Source organism: Aphis gossypii, chromosome X, assembly GCF_020184175.1.
Source record: "Aphis gossypii isolate Hap1 chromosome X, ASM2018417v2, whole genome shotgun sequence".
Lineage (NCBI taxonomy): Eukaryota > Metazoa > Arthropoda > Insecta > Hemiptera > Aphididae > Aphis > Aphis gossypii.
The window spans coordinates 46,454,310-46,477,595 of record NC_065533.1 but is presented as its reverse complement, the minus strand read 5'-3'; the positions used below and the strand labels follow the sequence as shown (position 1 = coordinate 46,477,595).

The 23,286-nt window shown below is 25.9% G+C and overlaps 4 protein-coding genes and 2 long non-coding RNA genes across 11 annotated transcripts; 2 read left to right on the top strand and 4 right to left on the bottom strand.

Annotated features, from left to right (window-relative positions):
• Positions 1-308: 308 nt before the first annotated feature.
• Positions 309-4,191, bottom strand: LOC114132799 (microprocessor complex subunit DGCR8-like). The gene is made up of 11 exons (XM_050206188.1): positions 3,890-4,191; positions 2,900-2,963; positions 2,699-2,844; positions 2,525-2,621; positions 2,359-2,446; positions 2,179-2,276; positions 1,921-2,064; positions 1,656-1,858; positions 1,479-1,579; positions 827-995; positions 309-754 (listed from the first exon to the last, which is right to left on the bottom strand). Exons 1-11 carry the CDS (start codon positions 3,980-3,982, stop codon positions 560-562), a joined length of 1,398 nt encoding a protein of 465 aa, XP_050062145.1. The 5' UTR covers positions 3,983-4,191; the 3' UTR covers positions 309-559.
• A 5,910-nt stretch (positions 4,192-10,101) lies between these two features.
• On the top strand, positions 10,102-10,955 carry LOC126552900 (uncharacterized). 2 transcript variants are annotated; one of them, XM_050208022.1, is made up of 3 exons: positions 10,102-10,430; positions 10,587-10,762; positions 10,848-10,955. In XM_050208022.1, exons 1-3 carry the CDS (start codon positions 10,298-10,300, stop codon positions 10,938-10,940), a joined length of 402 nt encoding a protein of 133 aa, XP_050063979.1. In that variant the 5' UTR covers positions 10,102-10,297; the 3' UTR covers positions 10,941-10,955. The 2 variants fall into 2 exon arrangements, with proteins under 2 accessions (XP_050063979.1, XP_050063978.1); XM_050208021.1 differs by having other exon boundaries at positions 10,845-10,955.
• Positions 10,956-16,099: 5,144 nt separating this feature from the next.
• LOC126552843 (uncharacterized) lies at positions 16,100-16,907 on the bottom strand. The gene has a single exon (XM_050207882.1). The coding sequence runs from the start codon at positions 16,890-16,892 to the stop codon at positions 16,107-16,109; it is 786 nt and encodes a 261-aa protein (XP_050063839.1). The 5' UTR covers positions 16,893-16,907; the 3' UTR covers positions 16,100-16,106.
• Positions 16,908-17,537: 630 nt separating this feature from the next.
• Positions 17,538-19,292, bottom strand: LOC126552193 (uncharacterized). The gene is made up of 2 exons (XR_007606024.1): positions 19,004-19,292; positions 17,538-17,891 (listed from the first exon to the last, which is right to left on the bottom strand). It is a non-coding gene; the product is annotated as an uncharacterized LOC126552193 (long non-coding RNA).
• Positions 19,293-20,200: 908 nt separating this feature from the next.
• Positions 20,201-21,129, top strand: LOC126551977 (uncharacterized). Its single transcript, XR_007605841.1, has 4 exons — positions 20,201-20,343; positions 20,504-20,596; positions 20,665-20,866; positions 20,965-21,129. It is a non-coding gene; the product is annotated as an uncharacterized LOC126551977 (long non-coding RNA).
• Positions 21,130-21,346: 217 nt separating this feature from the next.
• On the bottom strand, positions 21,347-22,845 carry LOC126552838 (death-associated inhibitor of apoptosis 1-like). Of its 5 annotated transcripts, none has more exons than XM_050207876.1 (3): positions 22,467-22,845; positions 22,231-22,249; positions 21,347-21,499 (listed from the first exon to the last, which is right to left on the bottom strand). In XM_050207876.1, the coding sequence occupies exons 1-3, from the start codon at positions 22,807-22,809 to the stop codon at positions 21,397-21,399; spliced, it is 465 nt and encodes a 154-aa protein (XP_050063833.1). In that variant the 5' UTR covers positions 22,810-22,845; the 3' UTR covers positions 21,347-21,396. The 5 variants fall into 5 exon arrangements, with proteins under 5 accessions (XP_050063833.1, XP_050063834.1, XP_050063835.1 ...); XM_050207877.1 differs by having other exon boundaries at positions 22,235-22,249; XM_050207879.1 differs by having other exon boundaries at positions 21,358-21,630.
• Between the last annotated feature and the right edge of the window lie 441 nt (positions 22,846-23,286).

Here is a 23,286-nt window from a genome sequence, read left to right as displayed (position 1 = left end):
GACAAACTAATACATGTAAGTGTAATGTCTTCTTGATATTAAATCGATTTCACAAAATTATTCTAAACCTAATTGGGAAATGACTATTAGATATAGGTAAATACAAAATTGAATTTAAGAGTTATATACTATTAAAAATAAGCATATTTAATACTTATAATATATTGAAGTTATAGTATTAGACAATAAATTACTACCTATTTTCTCAACATAAAATAAGTATAATAAGTATTATAATAAGTTCTTTTACTTTAAAAGAAGTCAAATTGATTAAGCCAAAACAATTCACTATATATATATATATAATTATTTGTTTACACTACATATTATGTTATGAAGTGAAGTTGAGAATTTAAATGGATTTGTCATTACAATCTTAAAACTTTATAGACTTACTGAAAATAGTAAAAAATATACACCTACATAGAACATAAAAATACCAATTATTTTATAAATTTAAATTAATTTCTCAGAGGAGTCTGTTATGGAGTCTCTACTGTTAGAATCCAAATTTTATTTTAAAATAATATTCACAACTTAAAACTAAACATATAATCTTTTACTCGTTTGTTTCTAATTCTAATTTTAACATGTTTTTTCTTAATGTTTTGAGAAGATTAACATCAGGACGACTTCTGTATTTGTCGGTTTCAAATGTTTTAGGTTTGATTGGTTTGTTCTCGTTGTATTCAAAATGTTGATGACTATACAATCTTAATAAAGAACCAAAGAATTGAACATGAGGGTGCAATACCTATAAATACATATTATATAAAAGTTAATAATAATAGAAAACAGTAAAATATATTAATTATTATTACTTAACCTTTAACAGAGCTTGAGCTCCTTTTTGGCGTCCACCAAGTTTATCTTTACAAATAACTGTTGCAGAATATTTGCTTACAGTCATTGTGCAGCGATAATAACTGTCTGTACCAGATCCACAATGTATCTGTTCCATTTCATATAATAGATTTGAATTTTCACCAAAATTTCTAGAAAAAAAAAACAAGCTAATCATTTTTGTTTAATTAATTTTGAGAGTATTATTGAGTATAATAATATGTAACAATACACGTAAAATTTCTACAAATATAAATTAATACAAAATAAACGAATTGCTTAATAATTCTTATTTTTATTATTATTGTTACTTTTTGACCCCCCAAATCTTAATAAGATTCATTTTATCATTAAAATTAAAGTTGAAGATTAAACCATTTTTACTGCATTCAATAGCTACGATAGTTATAAATATAAATAAATAAATAATTAAAATAATTATTATATTTTACAATCATTAAATTGAATAAATTTGTAATTTTACCAATCAATACATTAATCACTCTACTCTAAATCTTAAATTAAAAAAAAAATTAACAAGAAATAACTAATGAATTTCCATAAAATATTAAGTTATGTAAGAAAAGTCATATATTATATTATTTTGTAGTATTAAATAAAATAAATCATCATACCTTTTTATACAAAGCTTTAACATTTCATATGGAGTAGATTCAGTAGACTGAACACAAATATCCAGTATTCTAGAATCTGTAATCTTTAGTATGTCAAAGATCTAAAACATAAAACATATTAGACTACATTAAATATTTATTCTAGTATCTATTATTATATCAGTTAAAAATACTTACTTTGTATTTTTCAAGATCCTCTTTAATTTTATTGTTGGCTTGATGATTCTTATTAGTTTGAAAATGTTTAAAATATGGTAATAATATATGAAGAGTAGCTCTTGCAGAATCAGTTTTAGCTTGTTTTTTGGTCGAGCCTGTACCAACACCATATTGTATTCCATCTATGACTACAGTGGATAAATAAGGATACTTGGAGTGTTCTTAAAAAAAAATTATACATTGTTAATTTTACACATGTTAATCATTTGATTTTCATACTAACCAAGTTCCTTAATCTCAAATGAATAATTTGAGGTTTTCAATTCACGTTGAAGGTATTCAACCAATAGACCAATAAAATTTTTACTTCTTAAATTAATGAAATGTTGCAGATCGTCCATACTAAATATCTTATCCTCGCTCTTCACTACAATTTTAAATATATTAAATTAACATAGCAAATTATAAACAGGTAAAAACTATTATAGTCAAATAGTGACATAGTAATAATATAGTAATAAAGTTATTTTTTTTTTTTTACCAACACAATCGGATGTACTTGATGTAGTTTGTTGAAGATCTTTAGTCTTTAAATTGGCCTTAAGTTTTTTAATGTATTCTCGGCGTTTTACCCATGAACTAAACAAGAAAAATAATAATATTATGATTATAAATGACACTTCTAAAAAAATTAATGTATTAGGTAGTTATAAATATTTACTTGAATTTATAACATTTAATATTCCTAAATTTGAATACTTTACTACAGTAATTCCGATACTCTTCATGGCTTAATGTTACAGGACATTCTGAAAAAAAAAACAATATAAAATTTATAGAAAATTACTGTTAATACTTATACAATAAAAATATTGTGAAAATATTACTATTTGAAGTAGAGTCAGTAGAGGTTGATGCGGTATTTGTTTCATTATTTAATTTCTGATTCAAACAAGGTACATTTTCTACTGGAATTTCATGATTCTAAAATATTAAAAAAAATTTTAAATAGGTAGTTTTATGGAAAAAATAGTTGAACATTAAATTTAATAATTTCTTACTTTGAGACTGTCAATTCCAAGAAAATATGGCTTTGAAAATGAACATACTCTTGTTTCAGTATTTATGTATAATGGCATACCACTATCATGATCTATTTTTTCCCATCCTCCAGGTAAATCATCATCACTATAGGTTTCAGTTAACTCTAAAATATATAGTAATTGATTAATATAAGAAAAATATGTATGTATTGTACCAACCTGTAGTTATTTCAATTTCTTCTGAGTATTCTTGTTTTATGATTATTTCATTAAAATGTTCAGCCTAAACATGATTAAAAATACATAACTAGTAAATCATTGGATGTTAATATGCAATAAAAAAAATGAATTATTAATTAATTGGTTAAAAATAATTAATTAATGCATTATTAACAAATAATAATTTGTAGTACAAATTACTTTATTATTTTTAAAATGTTTTGAGCATAAACTTTTATTAAATTTTTTAAATTTTGAATAAAAAAAACTGTTAAATGAATAATATTAAGTATTAAATATATTTAACGTGTACATTAAAAAATAATATGTAACACATACACCCAGTATGTGTAAGTAATGGAGAGAACAATTTAATATAATTATCTAATTATATAACTTTTATACCCGATAAAAAAATTTTTGTGGTTTGGTGTAGGGTGTTTCAGAGAGAGGGAAATCCTATAAATCATAAAGTATTTTTATTGAGTTACATTAAAGTTATCTATAAATATTAATAAACAAATGTAGCTAGTACCTATATCAAGGGTCGGCAAGTAAATTCTATTGGCAAATATAATTTTGTATAATAATAACAATTATTTACCAAGTATAATTCAATGCTAAAAATTGTATTTCTTTTCCTTAGCCAGTTTTTCAAAGTCAGGAATTAGTGGAGAACAGCTTATGCGCAATGTGTATATAGACTATTTATAATTGCCTACCTAGTACAATCTTGAGAGGTGTCAAAGGACTCCAGAGTCCAGACCCCCCTCATCCTTGGCTTGTTGGTACCGATTAATATTAAAAAACAATTAATAGGCCAGCATTGTTCCAATCCACCCCATTCATAGCTTGTTAGGTGAAATATATTTGCTAATAATACCCACCCCATTATACCCAGTAATTGATTGTAAACGCGCGAGTCCCTCTTGTTAAATCTAAACTAGTGTGGATTTTTATAGCCCTACTCGCATAATGAAATTATCGTACCTCTGTCTGCAGCTGCGTATCGTATTCATCATCTCCGTCATTAGAATCGGACCCAGAGCCGAATTTCCAGTTGGATTTAGTAGCCACGGCCATGACGATGATGGGGGTGTTGTCGAAAACGTCAGACTACGGTGGCTGAGTCGCCAGTATAAAGTACAATACTAACTTAAAATGTCCTTTGTGGTGTCGTTATCCAGTGCCAGTGTAGTAACAGTGTTGACTCAATCACCACATTTATTCTGTACGTGTTGTAATGTGTATATATCAGTGATCGTCAATCAGCAAATAAGCGTCTATCATGTACACCCTTTATCAAAATGAACAGTGCCGCCCACATATAGGACGAAATAATACATTGAATACGGAATTTTCGTCATTGGCGAACGCTGATAAGTTTTTCGTACAACTGACTGTCGGTGAATAGTAAGATGAATCACGAGTGTAATTGTAGTAAACACGCTCGTATCTTTTAAGGTCTATTTTGCAGGGTGCTGCGCATTGCTCGATTGTCGAGGCGTTGTCCTCAGCCATCATCATATAAAGGCATGAAATAATTCACAGTTTCATAACAAAACTTCATCATATAGTGAACAAATTACAGATAAACTGTCGCTGAATTTATAAAAGGACCTTTTGTTCCAAGGTGAAAAATTTATAGGATTGGTCCTGTAACTTTCACAATATACCTAGTATATTCTACATAAAATATATGTTGTTTTAAGAGCTCCTTGATAATAAAGGGTACCAAATACGTGTGACTCCGAAACCATGTACAGAATACAGATGAATATAATATTGTATAGCGAGTTATCAAAGTTATGTTTAACGGGGAACAATGGCGGCTATCCTTAAAAAAATATGTGTTGCTAAAAATATATTTTCTGAGGACCCACCCACCTTCCAATATTTATTAGGAAATAAAAATTACTAATATTCAATCATCAGTGGGTTATCACTATATTTTAGTCATCTCACATATTTTTCCAATTGTTAGGTGTTATTTAAACTGTGTGATAATTTAAAAATATATATACAACACTATATTATAAATTAGTTAGGTACAAAATGAATTATACTTATAACCTATTACTTTAAAATTTAAAACAAAAACAACCAAATCAAAAGCTATATACTGTATAATACTATACAATATTGTATATATTATAGGTATAAAAAATAATGATTATGATAATATAATAATATTATAGTCTCATAATTTCAAAAGTTTAGGTTAGTCATAGTTTAGTTTTAAATTGAGATATAATAAATTACTTCAAGGAAGAATTACCTATAAGCAATATATTAGAGCAGTAAATAATTTAATATACTTACTATATTATTACTATGTACATTTCTATGCTACTTTTATAAAATCTTTATTTATTTATAACTAAGCATAAAAAATTACATAACATAATTATTTATTAATCATAACATATTTGTCTGAAAACGATTTATTCCAGAACTTGTATTTAGTATTGTTTTGTTTTAATTATAAGTCATCCATCCAACCACCCATCCGGGTACCCACCACCCACCTACCAAATTTTATGTGTGTTGCTCAAGCAACATATCCACCATAGGATAGCTGACGGGGAATACTGCGGTGTCATGTTTAAGTGTAATTCCAAGGGCACACGTATTTTTGTCGTTTCACTGCCCCCTGACAATAACCCTCGTTATTTTTAAAAAATAATTGTGGTATAAGATGGTCTTTTGTTTTTAAGCTTATTGGACTAGAATATTTGTTAAAGGAAGTGTTTACTGTGTATAGTTATATATTATATAATTTGATTAGATGCAATATAATTGCGATAATTATATCAATTATTTATCATATTATTCATATCTAATATAATATTTTTTTATGTTAATTGATATTTTTTTGTTGTGGAACTATTTAAAACAACTAAAAGCGATTAAAAGTACAATAAGTAGATACATAAATTGAAATCATAGGCGGACATTTTATCGAATTTTAAGTATTTTAGAAATATTAAAAAATATAAACGTTTGGTTTTTTTCCATGGTGCTAGGTAAATTGGGTCTGCTATAATTTGTGTTCATTTTGAAAGCGGTAAGTTGAATCCCTGATACCTATTATTATTTTTAATATCTACCAGTCAGCCATTGTCTTTGTCTATTCTAAGTTTGTTTTTCGATGAACACACTTACTATTTATATGTAAAAACCAAAAACATTAAAAATGTGAAGTAATAATTAATACCTATTATTTTAGGTTAATTAACTTTACCTATAACGATGGATTCCCAACAAACAAAAACTGACCTTAAGATAAATAATTATAGCATTACCTGGCGGTAAAACTAAAACATCGTAAAAATTGGTGGCCTATTCAAGCGGTATTATTTTATTTTATTAAGGTCGCTTGCATCAGCCACGAATTAAGATCTTAGAAGTTAGTTATATCTTATAGTTCTTGACAGCAGCTGCTGATAATCGGATAGGGATTTTGTTTACCTACCTGTAGTCAGTGTGATGTGGACCAGTGCTCGACTTGGCAAAATTAAAGTAGGGGGACTCTGTAAACTTTTTAAACATAACTGAGCCGTGGGGGCTACGCCCCCACACCCCTTATTCTCCCTCTTTAAACATATAAAAAATATTTATGAATTATCAATTACAAAAAAAAATTACTGTAAGTCTGTAAATATTATATTGTGTTTTATAGTTATATCTTTATTATATGTAACAACAAACTTAAAAGTAACTAAATAAAAAACAATCCATTAACTACTTATTTAAATAGTTCCATAAATTATTATCAATAAATAAATTGTCAAAATTATGATGTTATCTCGTGCATTTTGATAAAATTGCAGAATAATGCAGCGTGCCAGCATTCCGTGCATTCTCCTTATAAATATAAGTAGAGGAGTAGTATACATTTGTATGTTCTGCGCACTTTTGACTGCGGAGATTGCAAATTTTTAAGGGGGATTTTTCCCCTCAAACTTTTTTTTTCTCCGCTCTACCAGACTGCGGTGATTTTAAAATTTTTAGGTGGATTTTCCCCCTCAAACTTTTTTTTCTCCGCTGTACCAGTAAAAAAACACTGATTTTCAAAAACCATAATGTATGTTCTGCGCACTTTTGACTGCGGAGATTGTAAAATTTTAAGGGGGATTTTCCCCCTCAAACTTTTTTTTCTCCGCTGTACTAGTAAAAAACACTGATTTAAAACCAATTATTTTTTCCCCTGTTACACATAAAGTTTAAACAGTGTATACACTATTTATTTCCCGTGTATCACAGACGGAGTATTCCGCTACAACCAATAAATTTTTTTCTATGTTACACATAAAGTTTAAGCAGTGTATATACACACTTCATAATTATTTTTTTAGTCATGTTTTTTTTTAAAAAATAAAAAATAATACGTTTTGGTTCAAAATAAAAATATATATTTATATGTATTGTCTCATTATTCTAAATTAATTTTAAATTGATTAAACTAGTTTTCTTACTTCTCTAGTAAAAGGTACATATTCTACAATGCGATCATGAATTAATAAACAATAAGCAGTTACACCTGAAAGAGATTCTGATGCTTCAATTTCTAATTGAACATCTACTGATGAAGCTGTAGCTGAATCATTCTGTTTTGACGTATCGATAACAATAATTGGAGCTTGCGTTAGAAATGTAGATGGGCTTAATATCGGGTTCCGAATACTTTTTTCATAGTACGATTCTTGAAACGATGTATACATATCATATAATAAGGTAAAATTATTTTTAGCAAAATCCAAATTTAAATTATCATAAGGATATGCTATTGAGTTTAAAAATACTTTTACATTAGTTATATTACAATGATCGAATACACCACAATCTTTTTCTAACGAATTTTTACGTCCCTTTTGTAATCCGATTATAATGAATCGAGGTTTTTCTAATTTTGAAGCAGTTTTTAGGTTCCATACAACTTTTTTTGTGGTTCCGAGTTCAGGATATTCAAAAGTTTCAAAAGATCTGAACGGGATAAACAAACTTTTTTCTTTTTCAATAAGTTTTAATAATTTTAACCTTTCTTCATCATCAACAGTAATATGTGGAACCTTCCAAACTATTTTTTTCAAAACAACTTTTCCAGAATTTGTACTTCCACTAGTAATTACTTTTAGAGCGTTTAAATCGCTATGACTTCGAGTTAATATTAGTTCTAATCTAGAATTAACTAATATCTTTTTAAAGTCTTCAAATAGACCTAACCAATATTTTAACGGAATGCATGCACTAAATTCTCCATTACTATTTGCTGGGTTTGAACTATTTTTAAATATCCAACCAGCATTTTCATAACAATTATAATTATCAGGTGTACCTGATAGATAACCTTTTAACGAACTGGTAATACCAAGTACACGTGTACTATCTACTTCTATTCCATTGATTTCAAGTCGTATTTGTTCAAAGAGATAGGAAAAACCGTTATTAGTAAGTTTTACTTTTCCAGCATCTGATACTTCACCTTCTAAATATATAAAGCTTTCATTCAGATACGGATAAACATCTGTTTGTTGGATTGATATACGTATTTCATCATTATTATTAAATGAAGTTGTATACGGTGTATATGAATGATATTCGATTTTCGTAATTTTAGAATCGGTTTCAAACGGTGAACTTATATCTAAAATATCACTTTCTGGCATTCTGCTTTAATTTATAACCTAAAGCCTTTAAAATTGTTTTATTTTTCGTTGTTATTTTTTTTACTTTATTCGATGTTACCGGTAACGCTTTAGTTATATGACTAGCAAGATTTATCTTTTGTAATGGGCTTATATTAAATTTTAATCCCATCTTAAGATCCGTAACGTTTAATATGTAGATTGATTACTAATTTTTCACCTAAATTGTTTATCGGATTATGATCTTGATCAACTAATTGTATAGTTATTAAATCGATATTTGTTTTATTTAATTTATAATATATTAGGTTAGTTGGAGATTGAATCAGCTTCGCCCCTATGTTCTCAGTAGGAGAAAACTCATAAATTGAATGACTTGGCATGTGGTTGTTGAATGAACCTTGAGCTATACTGCACATTACTTTTATTGAATTAACATTGTTTAAATTTACCACTTTCTTTGAACGATGACCATCAATGTTTTGCAAGTGTGGTTCATAATTTGTTTTTTCAAATCCTAATAAAGGTCCTATACTGTTTGCTACGTTAAAACGTATTGTTGCATTACTGAATATGGTTGTCTTAAAATCTACTTGATCAATCCCGATATCAAAAGTTATTTTCTCTGTTAGTTGTATTCCAATGTATTCGTTAACATTATGAAAGTCATCTATTTGCTTTAAAATTTGATTTTTAATATCCTTAATACCGTAACACCCTTTTTTCAGTGTGATAAAACAGGTTGGAAATTTATTATTATTTAGTAAACGATCGGGGTTTTCTAAATGTATTTCAAACTGGTTATTAGTTTCATTTATGTTTGGAAATGTATTATATGTTTGTAAATTTAACAAAGCAATTTCCGAGTCATCGTACACATCAATTGCTGGAAAATAATGTACAGATAATGTAGTTGTATTACCAGTTAAACTTAATGTAATTGATTCATACATTGTAAAAATTCAAGACATAAATGTCCACAATTAAATGAATTAAAATCTTGATAATTTGAATAGTTATATATAATCGTGTTTCCTTTGAAATAGTTTTGTAATTCAATTGGTGGAGGTAAATCACCGAAGCTATCAAAATATACAACCTTATCTTTAATTTTGTAAAACGCTACCACCCAATGACTTCCATCACCTGAAGATACGTCTAAGTTTAATATACCACATTCAATTGTTCGTGGTTTTTTAGGTAAGTCATCTCGTGAAAAGACTCCTCGGAAATGATTGATATTAAACTTTGCAATGTATTTTATAATGTCTCTAGATGTGAGTGGTCTGTCAGGTAACGTTTTTATCAGTTTTTTTTCCTTGATCCATTATTGATTAAATTCAATCCGCTACCTTCTTTCTTTTTTTTCGAATTTTGAATTGCATTATAAACACTAGCACTCCCAGACATTAAACTACCGAGAGCTGATAACCCTGCGAAAATAGGAATTAGAGGAATCGCACCTCCTGTCTGACCTGGTGTTAAAATCAATCTTTTACCATTAGGATTTTTCTTAACCTTTCCTTTTTTTGCAGCTAGTGTTCTCTTTTTTATTTTTTTATTACTTTTATGTTTACCTTTATAACTCATACCTATTTTCTGTTTAACCTTCATCATACTTTATTTCAGTATTTATAAAGAAGTTTATAAAACCTTCACCAGTCTTATCTGATTTCTACTTACAGGTTGAGCACACTATCTTTCACTGGTTATAAATTTAAAAGATCCAGAGTATTTATAAGAAAAAAAAATGGATTTGATTGAACAGAAAGATAAATTAGATATTTCGAACGTTGATACTCAAATAATAAAAAAAACGTCAAGACATGGACCGTTATTACCTGATACTATACGTGCTATTATAGTCGGTCCTAGTGGTTCAGGTAAAACAAATATAATGTATAATCTAATCACTCATGAAAACGGAATAAGATTTGAAAATATTTATTTATACTCAAAAACTTCTAATCAAGAAAAATATGTTTTATTAAAAAAAATAATAGATGATATAAAAGGTGCTAACATTTTTATATTTTCAGACGCTGATAAAGTTATAAAACCGAATTTAACTAAAAAGAATTCTGTAATAATTTTCGATGATGTTTTATGTGGTCCGCAGTCGATAATAAGAGAATATTTCGGAATGTGTAGACATTCAGGTGCTAGCTCTGTATTCTATTTAGCACAAACATATTCTAAAATTCCGAAGCAACTGGTAAGAGATAATTCAAATTTATTAATAATTCTAAAACAGGATGATACAAATTTAAAACATATATTCAATGATCATTCATCAGCAGATATGGATTTCTCAGAATTTCGGAAAATTTCTCATTTCTGCTGGAATCATAGTGATTACGGATTTATGGTTATTGATAAAACACGTGAAATGAATGAAGGTAGATATAGATGTGGTTTTCATACTTTTATTAAAAAAAATAAGTATATAAATATAGTTGTAATATAGACAAAATCTACATAGCATTATCTTTAGTTGAAGGAAACAGATATATTAAGTTCATTATTTTCAATGAATAAAGATAAAGTTTTGTTAAAAAATTTGATATTATCAAAAAAAAATATCAAACGTAAAATAATGAACATGAAGCGTGGTGTTATAGATTCTGATAACTATTTTCGCGAAACATTTATACCTTTACTCAAACCATTGACTTCAATTCCAGAAAAAAACACTTCATTTATTTCTGACACTACTAAAAAAAAAAAATACCTTGATCACTAGTGATGGAGATAGCGAAAACGAATCAAATTCATCGTTCGATAATTTTTTAATTTCTAATCCTAAATTACAGCGATATGATAAATCGTATGGCATGCATTATGATTCGGTTAATGATCAACTTAAAATATCAGATATTCCTGTCACTTTTGATCATGGTAACTTACGCTTGCTTGATAATTACTACCCTTGGACTAAAGGACTTTGGTCTTTATTATGTGAGAAAGTACCAAAAATATGACGATAGAAGATATGGAATCATATTATAATATTCTAAAAACAAGTAAAGTTTATTTAAAGGCAGACGGGAAACCTAAAACCTCAAGATATTTCAAATGGATGAACGTTGTAAAACCTCTATATGATCGAATGAAAATTGATGAAAAACAATTAAATGAGGAAGTATTGAAAATAAATAACACAAAAGTTAAAACTCCTTCTCAATTAAAATTAAAAGAATTTGATAACTTTTTATCTAGCTCAGGCGCAAAACGAAGAAACATTATTAATGATACAGCCATATCAAATGAACCATTTGATTTTTCTTCTTCAGTGATTAATTCTAAATTTGAAGAACCTCCAACTGATCAGCTATTTAACTTTAGTTTATCACCGTCAGTTAAGAAAGGATCTGGTTTATATAAAGATGTAATACCTCGTACACAATTAGTGTATTATGATGATCCAAATGAATTAGTTGTTAGATTAAATCTTTTAACATCGTCCCAAAATGCTGGTAATACTGGTGTAAATAATGAAATCATATCTATTATAGAAGAATTACGTGAGAGGAATATTATAGTTTAATGTCTACATTAGAGGGTTTAGCTAATGAGCTACATCGACCTGCAAGAAAAGTATTTCCAAGACGTAGTATAATAACACGATTTAAAGATGACCTTTGGCAAGCTGATTTAATGGATATGCAATCTCATTCTAAACAAAATCTTGGTTTTAAGTATATTTTAGTTGTTATAGATACATACACGAAATATGTATGGGTAGAATCATTGAAAAATAAAACAGGAAAGAATGTACAAAAGGTATGTTTAATATATTAAAACAAGCTAATCCAAAATTATTACAAACAGATAATGGTACAGAATTTTATAATAATCAATTTCAACAGTTAATGAAAAAAAATAAAATTAGACATTATAGTACGTATAGCGTTATCAAGTGTTCAATTGGAGAACGTGTTATACAAACTCTAAAAAATAATATATACAAACATTTTACTGCAACAGGTACATGGAATTGGTATAACAAAATATCAAAAATTATTTATAATTATAATCATACAAAACATAGATCAATTAAATGTACACCATATGAAGCTAGAATAAATACAAGTAAAATCAAATCAAATATACAAACAAATAAAACATTATATAAACCAAAATTTAAAATTAATGATAAAGTAAGAATATCAAAATATAAGCATATATTTAGTAAAGGATATACACCAAATTGGACAACAGAAATTTTCACAGTTTCAAAAGTTTTACATACAGAACCAATAACTTATCAGCTAAAGGATGGATCAAACAATATAATTCTAGGTGGTTTTTATGAGCAAGAAATTAAATTGACTGATTTTCCGAACACATTTCTAATTGAACGTATTATAAAAAAAGTTAAAGATAAAATGCTTGTTAAATGGATGGGTTTTGATTCCAGTCATAATTCATGGATATTATCGAAAGATATTATTAAATAATTTTTTTTTTATATATATTTCCTTTTTAAAAATAAAAAAAAAACAGTATTAAATTAAATTATTTTAGTTATTCATATAATGTTTTCCTTTCACTTTGAACGATACCTACTGATGATAATAATTTAAATTTTAGAAATAATTATTATCACTAGATAGCGTGGAAAAAACACCTACTGATGATAATAATTTAATTTAGAAATAATTATTATCACTAGATAGCGTAAAAAAAAACACCTACTGATGATAATAATTTAATTTAGAAATAATTATTATCACTAGATAGCGTGGAAAAAACACCTACTGATGATAATAATTTAATTTTTTTAGAAATACTTAATATCGATTTTCTTAAACATAGTGAATATTAGAATAATTATTTTTTTAACTTATAATGTTCGTATGCTAGTGAGTTAATCCCATCGTTTGTTATAAAACGTTTATCATCGTTACCACTTAGTACAAGCTTATTCATTGTTTTAGAATGAACAACATGTTTATTCGATTGAATAAAATTCATGTTTCTACAAGTTTGTTTATTATCAAGAGAGATATGGTTTATGTACGCATTTAATACTTCTATATAATTTTTAAAATACATATGTTGATTAATTACATATTTTTTTACACCTTTAGCTTTTTTAACCTCATCGTTGTTTTCAGTCTTGTAAGCATATAATTTCGGTCTTAATGAAACAAATTCTTTTAAAATTTTTCCCCCCATTTCATCTTTAAAATAACCAGGTTGATTTTTATGATTTTCGCTAAAACAATAATGATCTTTTGGATAGTTTGATGTATCAAAATACGGAAATAAATCATATCTAATATCATCAAAAAAATTAAATGTTCGAATATTATATACCAAAGAATCTGTATCCGAGTACAATAATCGTATTTTATTATTATATTTATTTTTCATTACATTATAATGAAAATCATACATAAATGTTTTCGAGACATCTAAAATTGCAGACCCTACATAAATTGCTTTATCGAATTTGATAGTTTCCTTATGTTGGTGAATAGCCATAAGATTTTCAGAGTATATAGTTCTATCTTTAAAAGTATTTTTCATCATCAATTTATTTGCTTGTTTATCTGATGTAACCAGTTTTAAAGAAACTCTAGTTCGAACATTCTCCATACATTTACCAAAAACGCTATTAATTAATAATTTCCAAAAATCTTTTTCAAATCTATTTTTAGCTTCTCTCCTCATTCTCGTACATAGTTCGATATATGAGGCCATCCATTTACTCTGTGAAAATTTGATTGCTCGATGAATTTTTACTAATTTAAGACCATTAGCAATTGCTTGTTTTAAATTTTTATAGTGTAATATATATTTTTTTTTTGATGATAAAGTAGTTAATAATTTTTTAACTTTTGAATTTGGAGGACATTCGTTTAAAGGTAAAAACGGGAAATCATTATGTTTTTCATGTAAATATTCAGGATAATCAATATCAACTTCTAATATATATCCGACTTTTGAATCATCAGGAATTTTAGTAACATCTATGTTCAAGTCATCAACCCATTCGAAATCTTTGAAAGGTAGCTCAGTTAACATCGATTTTCCATATAAATTTACACAATCAAGATATGTAATCCATGAAATTGATTTATTAGGATTATAGTTCAAACCTTTAATGTTTGGTATGTTTGCTTTAGCATATCTTTTAACTGATTGACAGATACCCCCTCTGATTGAGGATTCAAAATATAAAAGCATGTTATAATCAGCCAATTTTTCTAATTTAACCTTAGTATATTTAAGCATACAATCGAAAGCAAAGCCTGGAGCAGTCATATAATGAGCAGGATCTAGACTAAGAGTAGATAAACATAAATCTCTAAAATTTTCGAACACATCCGTTAGTATGGTGACATCAGTTTTCAAATAAAGATCACTATACTCACCCAAAGTTTTAATATTAAATACTTTCCAAATTTTTTTAGCATGAGAATAATCATTATTATTAATTTCTTCATTTTTTAAAGAGTTATAAAATGCAGATTTTGAAGGTAATCGAGTTTCGTTTAATTTACTCCAACTATCAATATACTCATAAGGGAAAACCCCTTTTCGTGTGACTAAATCAAATGTTTTATTAGAAAATAATTTTAAAGTTTCTTTAAACCTTGATTTATCTTCAAGTAAATTTTTTGCAAGCTCGCTTAATGAGGAGGCCATAAAACGGAATGTATCAACGAATTTTATACTAAATCTCGGAGCAACCTCTTTACTAAAATATATATTTTTCTACAGAATTTGGAATAACATGTATATTCTTATCATCAAAACCAAGTTCTCGAATTATAAAGTGACTATCGTAAGATAAGTTATGAAAAAAAATTGGAACAAATGATGGGTTGGTTATTTCAAAATTACATTTAAAACAAATACATTGTCTATATTTACCAGTAATATGACAGTGATCTCTAACTTTAAATAATTCATTTTCTTCAAAAGATAATAAACATATTTTACAAACCTTTGCTATTTGAAATTCTTTTTCCTCCTTTTCAGTCAACGTAATCATTGGTACATTAATTTGATAAATATCATTTATTTTTTTTGAAATATCAATCATATTTTCCATAAAATTTTTTGCCGCATCAATACCTCTATAAATTATTATGTTTGTTGGAATTTTAAACTGTTGCATTAACTTTTCTGTGATAATATTATAGTCAACTTTTACATAAAATGCATAACTCATAATTTCATGTAAATGTGTGATATAAGTTTTACTAGTATTAGTGAATTCATTTGTCTGTTTAGGTTTTAAAATACATTCAAAGTCAGCATAAATAACAAATGGTATTCTAGAAGTTTTTTTATAACTTTTAAAAAATATGAATTTATTTTCTTTTCCTTCTTCAAACATTATCGGTCTTCCTAATTTATTCTTACTACACATTTTTTTATGTTCAGTTAATCCTGTTTCACCCCAAAGTTTACTTTTACATGGTTTATTTCCAAAAGTTGTAAAACACCTCTTACAAATAATTAATTTAGAACAATTTTTAGTTTTCTGACTTCTAATAAATCTTGAAAAATCTTTAATATAACAATAATGTGATGTTTTATGATTATTGACAAAATAAATCAAAATGATTTTTTTCTTCTTTATTATTTATAAATAGAGGGAAAATAGTACCTTTATTATTTAAACTATAAACATTAACTGAAACATTATTTAAACGTTCAAATTTTTTAATTTGATTTATTGGTGTTGGGAAATCAATACATTTAAAATCTAACCCACTCTTTTTTTCAAGAAAATCAAAATATTTTTGGTTAAATCGTGATTTATTAGAACGCTTATCATATTTGGTTAGTATAGAATATTTAAAACAGTATTTATCTTTATTTTTAACGTTTATAATAGCCTTTTTTTCTCGTATAAATTTAGGTAAATCTAAATATGTACCTCCTTTTAATGGATTTACTAAATTGATTCTCAACTGTAACCCATCTATTGAAACAAGTGTCCATCCTGAACCTTTAGCAATAAATTCAGATTCTTCAGCTAATATTTTATCAAACTTTATGTTTAACAAACTAGCGAAATCGGATGAATTACATGCTAAAACATTCGAAGTTTTAAAAGCTACATCTTGTTTATCATGTGTTATAGGACGTGTGTAAGTAGCGTCAACGTGTAAATTAAATTTGATCGACGTTTTAATACACGATTGTCTTAACTTTAAAATTAACTCATGTAAAATATAGTTAAAAAATAATTTGTAATCTATATAATTTTCACAGTTCTTAATTACGAAAGTTTTTGAACCTTTTCTAAATCTTTCTATTTCAATAAGTCCACTTCCAATCGTGTTCATACGCTGTTTTTTTGTTATTATATTTCTGTTCATAATGAGACTGAAATAATAAAAAAAAAAACACATTAAATTTATATATATATATATAATGTATGTTTTTTTTTTTTTTACATTTTTTAAAAAAAAAAAATAATAATAATAAAATTCTTAAATAAACAATGAGTACTTAGTTTTTTTTTTAAAAAAAAAAAAATCATTTTAGATTCAAACAAAAAGATTCTGTTAATAAATTTAGATCATCCAATAATGTACAATAATCGCTATGCAGATGATAAGCTAACGTCTGTTTTCGAAATCTAACATAACCATACAAATCATAATATTTATTAACAAGTAATATTTCATTTCTCAAATTTATTATATTCTCTTTTAAGATTTTTATTTTTTTTATATCTTGTAAAAGTGTTTTAGCTAAGTATTTTTCATATCTTAATATTTTAATTTTTCTTTTGATTAAAATTATAGTTTTTCTTTGTTCATGTTTACTTTGTACTTCCTTCTCATCATTATCATCGATTTCTTCATCCAATCGATGAATTTCAATTAAGATATGGTTAAGTAAATCCATTTTCTAAAAAAAAAACTTTTTTTTTTTTATGTTTTGGAAAAGCTATTATGAACAAAGTAATACTTCTATATAAGTAGGTGTATAAAAAAAAGAAATAATATAAATCAGGTAAAAAAAAAATAGATTTATTTAAACAAATTTATTTATTTATTAAATCTTCTAGTTGATTATTTAAAATTGTGGAGCGATAACGTATACGTCTATTACATTTTTCACCAATATAATAAGAAAAATGAAACTCATCTAAAACGTCCCTTTTTTCCTTTCTTAACCTATCTATTTCAACTAGATCTATTATTTTTTTTTTATATAAATTATTAATTTTTTTATTTAAAGCTCTTATATCTATTTTTTTTTTTCTTCTCATCTTGATCAACACTTTTTTGGTTTTCTAAAACATTCAAATGTAATTCTTCAATCAAAGATCGGAGGTAAACGATTTGAGGAGATTCCATTTTATAATTCTGAAATTATAGGTAAATATTTATTCGTTTATTTTTTTATTTTAAATAAAAAAGGTAATGTAAAAACTATATCTCATTTACACCACATCTAAAAAAAATAATTTGTACCACTTTTCAAGTTTATAATTCACACCAAATAAAATTTAAAAAAGGGGTATATCTAATCTGTACTTACTAAAATTATAATTTGTAACATTGTTCACATTATTAAAATTATAATTATAATAAAATGTATATATATAAGTAAATTTTTTGTTTAGCAATAATTCATAAAATGTATAAAATCAATCATACTTTAATTATAAATAAATGTAAAACAAACTCTATACATATATATATATATTAAATAAGTAAATTTTTGTTTAGCAATAATTCATAAAATATAAAATCAATCATACTTTAATTATAAATAAGTAAAACAAACTCTATATATATATATATTAAATAAGTAAATTCTTGTTAAGTATATTATACTATTTTTTTTTTTTTTAAAAAAAATAAAACATAATTTATAATTATTTATATCAACTAAACTCTGAAAAAAAAGCTAGTAACTATTTTTTGTTTATATATATATATATATATATACCACAGAATATATTCCGTGTACATACCGTACATTTACTATAACTAAGCTAATTATAACAAAAAATAATAATAACTAAAATTAAGTGTATAAGACGTAACAACACAAAATATTGTTTACGATGTATCTGTGTATATGTGGTTTGGAAAAAAAAAAAATGTGAAGATATAAAATTAAACATATTATTATTATTATAATAAATGACATACTTTTAAATGTTGTACTACACACTAATCTTTTTGAACTATTCAAAATGTTTCGTACTATACTCAATTTTAGGGCTGGTACAAATTACATAGGTATTTCATTTCGTTTTTTTTTTACGTGGTGTAAAAAAAAAAAAAAAAAAAATTTATTTATTTATGTAACGCAAATACATGTTATATTTTTGATACAAATGAACCTATTTGTGGTGTAAATTATGTAAAATACCATTATTAAATGGAATCATTTTTTATAGTAGAAAATTATAATAGTAAATATTTAATTTAAAGCTAGTTAATAGTAGTAAAGTAATAGTACTTACATTTCTGTTAGCGTGGAGATGCTTGAAAAAAAAAATATACTGGCTTCTAGTTGTAGTGAACGGTCTTGGTGAAGATGGTTCAGCACGATTCAACGACGAAGTCCACTTTGTCGTATGTGTAAGAAATTTAAAATTAAAGTTATTTATTCACTGAATATAATAAAAGCAAGCTCGATGTATTGTTAAGTATAGAACAATGTCATCGGTCTATGCGTAAGTGAAGCTTAACTTTGTCTAATTCTTAATACTACCACAACCCATTTTATATTAAACTATTTGGGAGTAGTCCCCCAAAATATACGTGCGTGTCATGGTAAACAGGAAATTCGACTATACGTTTCTATTTCATATTTTACTATAACCAATTATTTAAATACATATTTTTTTTTAATATATATATATATATATATATATATATATATATATAACTATTATTAAACTATGTTCGTAATCCAATTATTTAATATATTAATATTTATTATTCTAAATCTAACCAACTAATATCAGCTCAGGGCAACAGGAATGAAGTAATGTATATGTCGGATTTCTACATAGTGTTTTTACTGAACTAGCTGTATGTCTAATTCTTATACTACCACAACCCATTTTATATTAAACTATTTGGGTGTAGCCCTCAAAATATACGTACGTGTCATGATAAACAGGAAATTCGACTATACGTTTCTATTTCATATTTTACTATAACCAATTATTTAAATACATATTTTTTAATCTTTAAAATATATGTGTGTATATATAAACGATTATTTAAACTATGTTCGTAATCCAATTATTTAATATATTATAATATGCAGGATTTCTACATATGAACTAGCTGTATGTCTAATTCTTAATACTACCACAACCGCTTTTATATTAAACTTTTTGGGCGGCGTAGTCTCCAAAATATACGTACGTTTCTATTTCATGTTTACTATCACCAATTATTTAATTTTAATCTTACCTTGCTAAATTTACGTACCTTGCTAAATTGTATATAACCTTTCAAATCTGACATTGAAATGTAGAAGTCAATTACATTCTTTTAGATACAAATTGTACTTGTTATTACATTCTATTTTTTCGAATTGAAAAGACGTACCTTTCAAATTTTATTCTAGTTAGTGTTTTAGCTGAACTGATTATTTTAAACTTAAGAGGAGGAGTAGAAGTGGTTATATAAATATATATATAAGAGACTCATCGATACAGTATATTCAGTTTACTTCAACAGATTTACAATCTAGACTTTTTTTTTTTAATAAAATTAATTTAATTTTGAAAAAATGTCCTGCTACTCATTTAAAAGCGATGACGAGGAGTCGGTTGTATTTTCCGAAGTAAAAAAAAAAAAAAACATTAATTTTTTTTTATTTTTCATTTTTTTTTTTTTTATTATTATAATATAATATATAATTATTTTAATTAAAAGACATTAAATATTTTATGAAAAATTTATTTTGTAAACCGTCATCAGCTTATCGTCTATTTTAATTATAGGATAATATTGCAACAACATCTCAAAAAAAAGGTACATCGAAAAGGTTAGCTGTAAAACCGGAGAAGAAACCAGTATCGAAAAAGACGAAAAAGGTGAGTTATATAAATTTATAACATATTACGAAAAAGTAAAAAAATATAATTTAATTATTATTTTATAGAGCACTGCTATTTGTTATACAGACAAAATATTAGATTTAATAACAGATCCAACTATACCAACCGATGCAGAGAACACCTTGAATATAAAAAGGATGATTGTTCATTAACGGTTAAGACACCTGTAGACAATACGGCTGTAGATTACTGGACTATAGCACATTATAAATGTGCTAAAATTGATAAAGTTGCTCTGCAAGATAGGTAATAATAATAATAATAATAATAATAATATATATATATTTAACTAAAGTGAAATATTTATAATAAAAATGTAATTTAACCTAACCTAACTTTTTTAGATGGAAGCATGCTGAATGCTCACTCAAAATATCTTTAACAGGACAGCATCCGGATGATTTAACTACAGCCAAAGAAATGGTGACGCTCATTCAATCTGTTTTCGACAAAATGATGCGACATCCCGCCAAGAAGCTAATCAGACACAAACCAAAAAAATAAACTTATAAAATGTATGTAATAGGATATGGTGTTGGATTAATTTTATTTAATAAAAAAAATTTTTTATATTTATATTTATTTTTATTATTTAGATAAAAAAAAAATAATAATAATTCATTTATAGGTTAAAATAAAAATAAAAATAAAAACAAAAAAAAAATAAAAATAAATATTGAAAGTTAGTATACAAGTGGTATTAATTTCACATTTTTTTTTTTTTTTTTTTTTTACAAGAACGATAAATTAAAATAAATTAAGAAACTTTTTTTATATTACATCACTAAATCTTGTAATATCATGTTCGACAATGAATTAAAATGAAATTGTAATAACTCGTACATAAATGAACAATCTTCACTTTGTATATTGCTGTAGCTGAAATCATAATTTTGAATATATTGATTTGTAAATTCGTTTCGTTGACAAGATGATGGTAACCCATTTACGTCAGACTTAATTAACGTATAAGCTGTATCAAACGTTTTTTGGTATGATTCCAATTTTTTCTGTTTTTCAACAATATACAAGTCAATACAATGTTGTAATTGTTTCAAACGATGAAGATCAATATGAGATAATGTTATATAATTATCATTAGAATATAAAACTATAGTTGATTGGTTTACATTAACAGAGTAGAAAAAATTATCAGCTATCTTAACACGTTTACAACGAGTATGCAAATTTTCGATAATTGTATTAAAATTGTTTTCGCACATTAACTTACACCACTGATCAAGATCTAACGTTACAACTTTTTTAGTTAATTTACATTCTAATAATATAATAATTGAAATTTGCTTATTAACTAGAAGTCCAACGGTTACACTTTTCTTACTAAAAGGACGAATATCGAACACAGATTTTGATACAACGATTGATGGATTCATATTGATAAATAAAAAAAAAAAAAACAGTAAACAGTATTTTTTTTCTAGAAATATGAATATGATCACTAGACAGCTTAGCTCAAACTAACAAGTTTTGTTTATCCATACATGTTATATACTAAACAAATGTAAGGTTACAAAAGAAAAAAAAAAAGAAAAAAAAATGTGAACGTATAGTGTCTAGTTGGATAAACAGTAAAGAGTTATTATACTTACCTACCTAATTCGATAGAACCTGAAACATTTTTTAAAAATCATTAACATATTAAATTTAAATTAGACGCGTTATCCCACTAGGCTATACGTTCACGAGGTATTAAATAAGTTATTAACACATTTAAGTTTATTAAATTCAGATTTTTTTTATTGAAATATAGAAAGTTAAATGAACTAAACAACAGTATCATATGACCTTGATCCACAATCACAATCACAAATATCGATAATCTTACCATATTTTTTTACTACATTTTCAACAAACTGATTTCCTTTTGATAATAATACAAAAACACATTTCGGATTCCATCTTGAATGTTCAATCCATGGATTATCTTCTTTTTCCCAACGATGCAATATAATACCGCAGCAAAAACATTCAACAATATCTTTTTTCCCTGAATATATAAAACCGCTTTCAGCTAATGAGTATTTATCTTGAGATGAAGTCAACGGAAATAAATTGAATGTTTTCAATCTTGATATAAATGTAGTGAATTCTGGATATGTAGGATATGCATTGTTTCGTACTAACGAAACAAGTGAACAAAAACTGTTGTTAATTTGTTGAAAATTCATTTTTTATAAAAAAAAAAAATAAAAAACTTAAATGAATTAAACTTGATTAAAACTAACAGAACCTGATTGAACGATGGTTGAATATTAACTGAACTGTCTGAACTGAAATGAATTCAATAAAACGACTTTTATCTATAATTTTAAAAAAAAAAAAAATGAAATTATTGTGTAACCTGAATGTTTAACTTACAAGGGAAATAAATAGTGTTGAAGTGTGTATACACTGTTTAAACTTTATGTGTAACAGGGGAAAAAATAATTGGTTAAAACTATATCTTAAATTTTAAAAATATCCGCAGTCAAAAGTGCGCAGAACATACATTATGGTTTTTGAGAATCAGTGTTTTTTACTAGTACAGCGGAGAAAAAAAAGTTTGAGGGGGAAAATCCCCCTTAAAATTTTACAATCTCCGCAGTCAAAAGTGCGCAGAACATACATTATGGTTTTTGAAAATCAGTGTTTTTTTACTGGTACAG